Source organism: Colobus angolensis, unplaced genomic scaffold (assembly GCF_000951035.1).
Source record: "Colobus angolensis palliatus isolate OR3802 unplaced genomic scaffold, Cang.pa_1.0 Scaffold243, whole genome shotgun sequence".
In the NCBI taxonomy this organism is placed as follows: domain Eukaryota; kingdom Metazoa; phylum Chordata; class Mammalia; order Primates; family Cercopithecidae; genus Colobus; species Colobus angolensis.
In genome coordinates this window covers 1959045-1966713 of record NW_012115633.1, presented here as the reverse complement: position 1 = coordinate 1966713, position 7669 = coordinate 1959045, and the positions used below count along the sequence as shown (strand labels likewise).

The following is a 7669-nucleotide window of genomic DNA, read 5'->3' as shown; positions in this document are numbered from 1 at the left end:
CAGATTGGAATAAGATCTAGACATTTTAAGTCTTCCAGGACAGTCAGATATTGATCCTCTCTTACTGCACACTTGGCCAATGGTCTGTGACAACATAGGGTCATGGTGAATTATCAGCAAATTTAGTCATTGTTCTTGCCATGGATTTCCATGCTCCAGAAACCAGCAATCTGATATCTATTTACTACTGCATCCAATGTCAATAAATTTAGAAAGGGTAATAGTATCTTACATGTGATAAACAGATCATCTCTCAGAAGGGTTGCAGTTGACTAATTAGAATTCTGAACCCTTTCTCAACCTTTTAAGAGGCTGATACCTCACTAGGGCACATCTTACAACTTGTCTGAACAGGAGTGTGCAGAGGACAGCTCCATTTTCCCTGCTGGTTTTCAGCATGTCATTGGAATTAGGCAGTCACTCTCTTCTTGTCATTATCAAGTAAAAATGTTAGCACCCTCAACTCTAGGACAAAATACTCACTGAGAATGTGATTGTGATTACTTTTAGTACTTGGGTATTTAAAAAAAAACATGAATCAGCAATCAGATAAAAATTACTCTAATTATGTCAGTTATAGCATTTAAATCTAAGCCTTGTTGTGACTTTTTAATTATTACCCAAGAATGTAATCCTTATTACCAGGCAAAGAAGAAATGCATTGGTTTTATTACATTTTTGGAACCTAAACTACCATATCTGTGAGGTTTTGTGCTGGGCATTGCTGAAGCTGAAATGAATAGAGGCACCTCCATCTTTGACCTGCTCACAGTTTAATATGTGAAAGAAGTAAATAACTTAATAAAATGTGAGTAGTGTTATAATTCAAAGACACAAAAACTAGGGTCAGGTAAGAGTGGTACCTGAACCCCATGGTGCCACTAGCCAGGAGAGGTGGGGTGGCCTAGTGGGTGGGAGAGTACAGAGGACTGAGAGAATACTCAAAATGAACCTGAAAACTAACAGCCAAAACTTATGAAGAGATTTCCTGCTCAGAAAGCCAGCCAACAGAGTCACAACTGTGACAGAATGCACATGGAATGATGCTAATTTCATAGATGGTTTCAACCAAGACTTCATAGTAGCCATGTTAAAGATGGTCAGAGAAACAAACGAAAGAACTATGAAAAACAGGACAGAAATAAAGCAACTAAATTTACATAGGTAAATATATATACAAACATATATACATATGTGTGTATGTATACATACATACAAATTAAATTTTAAGTACGATATAGTTAAAAAGAGAAGTAGTAAATTGGAAGAAACACTGTGGTACTCACTCAAAATGCAGTGCAAAGGTTAAATTAACTAAATTTACTTTTATATTAAGGTTTTAAAGTATACACACGCATATAAGTGACTGACACATAAAAATTATGTAGGAAAATCTCAATATCTAAAGTTCAAATTGGGAGTAATTCCAATACATGTTAGTGGACTAAACTCAAATATTTCAAAAAACAGATATCATTAGGAAAAAATACAGTTAAAGGATACTTATAAGTGATTGTTACAGCAAGTTGAAAATTAAGGGATACAAAAAGACATACTTGATGATTACTTAGAGAAAAAGCTGGTACTATAATACTAATATTAGACTAATTAAACAAATAGCACAAAGGTAAAATGTTAGTCATGATAAAAGAAGACAAAGGCAAATATCCACTCAGACAATATTATAATCGTGATTATTGTGTGCACCTATCACAAAGCTTCAAAATTCATAAAACAAAAATCGATATAATTAGATGATATACTCGTACAGGAAACTGGTAGATCAAGCAGTAACACATTGGTAAGTATAAGAATTATTTGCTTATAAAAGTTAAGTAATGCAATCTAGCAGATACATGTAAAATAATGGCAGTATACAGCAAATAAATAATGTTTATTTTTCTCAAGTGCACAGAAAGCCACTTCCATAGACTACTTCAAAAATGAGTAAAAACAAGAAATTATCTCATGACAAGGCAGAAGATTTAGAAATCAATTAAAAGATAGCACTTAGTCAGAAAATAATAGGTGCTGGTGAGGTTGCAGAGAAAAAGGAAAGGCTTATACGTTGTTGGCAGGAGTGTATATTAGTTCAACCATTGTGGAAAACAGTATGGCAATTCCTTAAAGACCTAAAAACAGAACTATCATTTGACTCAGCAACCCCATTACTGGGTATATGCCCAAAGGAATATAAATTGTATCATAAAGACGCCTGTAATCCTAGCACTTTGGGAGGCCGAGGCGGGTGGATCACGAGGTCAGGAGATCGAGATCATCCTGGCTAACACGGTGAAACCCATCTCTACTAAAAATACAAGAATTAGCCGGGTGTGGTGGCAGGCGCCTGTAGTCCCAGCTACTCGGGAGGCTGAGGCAAGAGAATGGTGTGAACCCGGGAGGCGGAGCTGGCAGAGAGCCGAGATCGCGCCACTGCACTCTAGCCTGGGCAACAGAACGAGACTCCGTCTCAAAAAAAAAAAAAAAAGAAAGAAAAGAAAGGGCAAAGTAATCTATCTGAGAAATGTTACTGAAATCAGAATAAAACTTAGCTTTTGTATCAGTAAATGATATTGATACAATGTCATAAATATCCTCTTATTACTCATGATTTCCATTTGTCTCTTGTCATTCCTTCTAGAATTTCTAACTCACTGTCCATCTGTCCATCAAGTTCTAATGACTCTGTCCCACTTCCGGGACGACTTCAATGTTGCCTAGAGCGTTTTCTTGCTCTCCTTTGAGAGTGGGACTCTGCCTTGCCTCACTGTAACTGTGGGAGGGTACGTTCAGTCTCCCCAGCCAGACAGCAGGCTGCTTGTGCATCCCACACGTGCCCAGCGTGGTGCTGCAGGTGGAGTGTGTGATTGTATCTAAGGCTGAGGAGACACTTGCGTATCGCCTCCCTCTCTGTAGTCACCAGCGGTTGCGATGTTAAACAAGCCTGTTTAACAGGCTTATTTAAAGGAATATCGGGCCAAGTCCTTCCCTGCTGACTGCAGCCAAACTTGGCAGGCTGTCGCGTTCTGAGGGCCTTTGGTTGGCTGGAGGGCAGACGTGCAGGGAGTGCTTGCTTGCCGCCTCTGACTGGCTGTGTGCCCACCTCACTCCAAGTCACCCACAGCTCAGGTTCCAGCCAGCCTGGGGCTTCTAAATATAAGGTGTGCTCAGGGGTCCCCGATCAGGCGCCTGCCTCTGGGCCTGCGTGGGTGGTGCAGCCTCTCTTTAATCACTAAGAACTGGTTCTTTCAAAGCATGTATTTTCTGAAGAAACTTTAGAACCGCGTTTATTTTAAAAGAACGAATTGGAGAAAACAAATAGGTGAGTGACTACTTCATGGCTGAGTTAACACTTTTTCTCTGACCTTTAGGTCTGTTGTAGATGGAGTAAGTTCTGTGCATTGTGTATAGTTGGACGTGTAGTTTTTCTTTCTTTTCGATCTAAATGTACTACTTAATTGCATCTTTTTATTGCAATATATTTGGTTGAACTTTTGCGTAAACATTTAAATTCCTTTTATCAGATATTTATTACGTGGTAAATGATAATACTTTGTAACAGTCACGTGGAAAAAAGAAAAGAAAACTCGCTGTTATTCATATCAATGCCTCTTTTCTCTGTCGCTGTTTCTCAGATTGATGCTCACAGCTTCTTGGGTGCTTTCTCACGGGTAAAGCCATGGCATCGGTACCTTCCATCGGTTGCCTTCTAGCCAGAAATCAGTATTATCGAAGTAAGTTGCATCATCATAGAGACATCCCTAGGTAATATGATTTGAGGTGATGTTTGTGGGATATTGTTAACATAGGTATCATGTTACCTTCAGAACTTAAGGGAGAAAACTAATTCTTGGTGGCAATGAAGGAAACAGGAGGCCTCAGGGACCTCTCTGACCCAGTGCTGACAGCCACTTCTTTGTTCTAGCTACGCTGTATCGATGAAGTCATTGACACTTAAAAATCAGTGAACATCAGCTTATGTTTCATTATTACGTTTTAATTTTATATACCTTGCATTCTGTAAGATCCACTAAAAACTGATAATTTTACATACATAAAGTATTAGTCAACTCCTTAGAAAAGAAAGGATAGCATGATTTTGCTTCAAAAATTTTCTAATTTCTATCTTCTGCTATGGATAATAGGCCAATTTCTATCTGACCAGTTTTATTTTTATTAATCTAGCCATCTGTTCATATTCATAGCCAAATAGAAAATTGTAGCTTCTTAGAGAAGATTGAGAAATTTCATAAAATAAAATAAGCATTTTAGAACCAAATTAGTAGTTATTAAAAGTATCTATGGCAAAAACACATAGAAAACTCTTCTTTCAAGGGTTGCTCATAGTATAAGTTTTAGAGGCAACTACTGATTTATTCATTTTACAAAAGTTTATGCTCATTTACTTGGTGTTATTTATCCACAGGAGTTACTTTTATATTCTGATCTTATAAGAGACATAGGTTTTAAATACAAGTTTAATAAGACAAAATGTTTGTTCTTTCAAAATAATTCCTTAATTCCTAGATTTGATGACTTTTGTAGAACTTTAAATATATATGTATTAATATTTCTAATGTAGTATGACAATATTTATTCTTGGTCTTGTTCTTTCTTAGTCTTTGAATCTGAAAACATTTATAATACATTTTAAATTCAACATTCATATCCAAGGAGAGAGTGAGTTGCCTGCCTTGGAAATGAGTATATCTTATCAGTAGAACATAGTATTTCTTAATATAGCAGCTTTCTATTGATTGGTAATTTGATCAGTTTTTCAATTCACGAATTCACAAGCTAGGAATAAATGATTTCAAACCATGTTACTTGACAGTTTGTATTTAAATGATGTGAATGTGCCTGTCTGGTTGCCAGTTATTTATTTGTTTAATATCATTTGTTTCCCACAGAGTCCAGTGTTTCTTCAGTTAGTTCTTTAACTGGCTCTGATTCCATTAACTTCATAGATGATGACAAATCACAGCAAGGTACTTAGTTATTTCTTTCAGTGCCATTTGTATTATTTCTTTTTATTTTTAATCTCAAATTTGTTTGATAAGGAGTAATACAAATTTTATTTGATAGGGTTGCCTGAAGTGGCAGAATCCACCTGGTGGTTTAAATTCTTTTTCCATTCTGAACCTGTGCTTTCAAATGTGAGAATAAAAGATCTGTCTGCTACGGGGTGAGTTTTAGCCTTCTCTGGTAAGGGCAGTTCTTACTTCGTGAATGAAATAATGCACATGGTATGTGTTATGCTACTCACTTAGGGTACACAATTGTCTCTTGAGAGCAGTAAGCCTTGCCTATGAAGTGTACCTGAGGGATGAGGGTGGCACTAACACAGCTCCCTCCTTGAAGCTCGCTATCAGGAAGACCACAGCGCCCTTTCCAGTTCAGTCACTCAAGAGTGGTGAAGTCATATGCGAAACTGTGTCATTGTTTGGCGGGGGATAGACTGAGAATCAGAGGAAAGGGTCTAAATTTGTTTTGCCCATACCTTCAGGAAAAGAATAACCATTGTCTAGTTGTTGTCTTAGATAACCTTAGAATGACACTGCTGATTTTGATTAGCTTCTGTGTGGTGCAAATTACTAGGCAAGTTGAATTGAGGGTTTGTGTGCAGTTGTTGTTTTCAGACATTTTGAACTCAAACACACTGACTAGCACAGTTGTTATTTAATATATTTAAACTACTTATTTTGGATTTTAGACATTTGAATACCTAGTAACTAAATGGAATAGAAAGAATCTATAATAAAGGGATTCATAGATGCCAATGTTGAAATATAATGATTTTGATGGATTTTCCAGCTAAGACAAATTTAGAATCATTATTTAAAAATAGAATCATTATTTAAAATATTTTAAAAAGCCAATGCAAGACTAATTGTTGGAAAGATGTTTTCTCGACACTCTTTATCAAGTTTATTCATGTGAATTATCTGGAGAGTGTTTCATTTATTTATCCCATCCTCTCAGACTACTATAAAGTTAACCCAAATTACAGATGAGCACTTTGTAGCGGATCATCTTTGCACTGCCATTCAATAAACATGTTGGTAACGGTTGTCTGCCTTATGTAGCATGAACAGTTGATTCTGACAATCAAGATCCTCTGCCTGCTGCAGTGGCCCATATGTGAACGGCTCCCCTTCAGCGCCCCAGCTACTCCAGGACTCTTCTCCTTGTAAGAAGACAAAAATGTGCCTGAGATCTCACTTATGAAACAAGATCACAGCAGTCACTGATATAGCAAAAGTTTAGGCATTTTTCTCAACACAAAGACTATCACCACAAGTGGCACTTGCTACCTGGTGCATCTTTGAAAATTGTGCCTTTAGAAACAAGACACCCCTTTGAAGTAATATGTCTTCAAATGTTGTGATTTACATAAAGTAGCTCTTTCATTACTTATATCATTTTTATTAAAAATCTTAAGTTAGATTCTTTTTATGTCTGTTGAGTGATTTATTTATTATGCCTTAAAACTGATGTGTCAATGCTTCACATAATGGTTTAAAGGGCATTGAATTCAGAAGTTTAGAAAAGAATTGTAAAAATTCAATTTTTTTAAAATAATGAAGGTTGGAAATAGCATATGTTTCATTAAGTACATTACCTGCTAAATAGATTACCATACAGCTAACCAATTGGTCATTGTAGAGACTTTAAAATTCTTTATTTTAAGTAACATTTAATAACATGGAAAATTATATTATTGTATTAAAAATTGGCCTCATATGTCATATATAGTACAATTTTAGTTGTATTAAAAAGTTACATATGCATAAAGATAGACAGGAAGGAACTATACCAAAATGCTGACAGGACCATTTCTGGAGATGGGATTATGGGCGTTTTTCATTCTCTTTTTAATATATATTTCCATATCTATATCTGCAAATTTTTCTAATATGCCAAGTATTGTGTATAATTAGAAAACAATAAATGTTAATATAAAAAGGAACACTGAAATTTTCTGAATAAGTGTATTCCCTACATTGAGTAGAACAGCTCTCTATTCTCTGAATATTGGGTAAATAATACATAATAAGTTTCAATTGATAAGTTTCTGTATATTGCTTGCAAGTAGTTTTCAATGTGAGATGTAAGGCTTAGATATCAGGGATGCTCACTCACTTAGCAGTAGACATCACTGCAGTCATGGGGCCAATGCTGACATAAACATCCAGTGGAGCACACATAACCCTTAGGAGGATGGTCTTCCTACCTAACTACATAACCATGACAGAGCATCCAGGCTGGCCATTGGCAGTGACAGACATTGCAGACAGATCATTTACCTGTTCCGAATGGGAAAGGCATTTCTTCAAGCTTGTGTCCCTTTATTACATAGCTGTTAATGAAAGGACTCAAACATCCCTTTGATCCACATCACTGTCTACATGTGATGGCTTTCCTGGTGGCTGCCTGCATGAACACATTTTCTCTATTTCTAGAAGTGAATTAAATTTTAGGAGTATATATATTCACTTGATTTTGGTTCAAATTAAATCATAGTAATTAAAAATGGATTTTTTTTAAGTGAGAGAAAAATATAATGGCAAACTCTGGAAAGGTTCTGTTTCTACTTTAATATAATCAGCAAATTCTTTTTTTTTCATGCATACTTGATATATGCATGAACAGATTGCTTGTTTAGGTT

General features: G+C 36.0%; 1 protein-coding gene across 2 annotated transcripts; it reads left to right on the top strand.

Annotated features, from left to right (window-relative positions):
* Positions 1-3180: 3180 nt before the first annotated feature.
* Positions 3181-6960, top strand: LOC105514368 (chromosome unknown open reading frame, human C8orf22). 2 transcript variants are annotated; one of them, XM_011945677.1, is made up of 5 exons: positions 3181-3322; positions 3636-3734; positions 4911-4988; positions 5086-5185; positions 6087-6960. In XM_011945677.1, the coding sequence occupies exons 2-5, from the start codon at positions 3680-3682 to the stop codon at positions 6097-6099; spliced, it is 246 nt and encodes an 81-aa protein (XP_011801067.1). In that variant the 5' UTR covers positions 3181-3322; positions 3636-3679; the 3' UTR covers positions 6100-6960. The 2 variants fall into 2 exon arrangements, with proteins under 2 accessions (XP_011801067.1, XP_011801066.1); XM_011945676.1 differs by having other exon boundaries at positions 3183-3322; positions 5362-6452.
* The last annotated feature ends 709 nt before the right edge of the window (positions 6961-7669 follow it).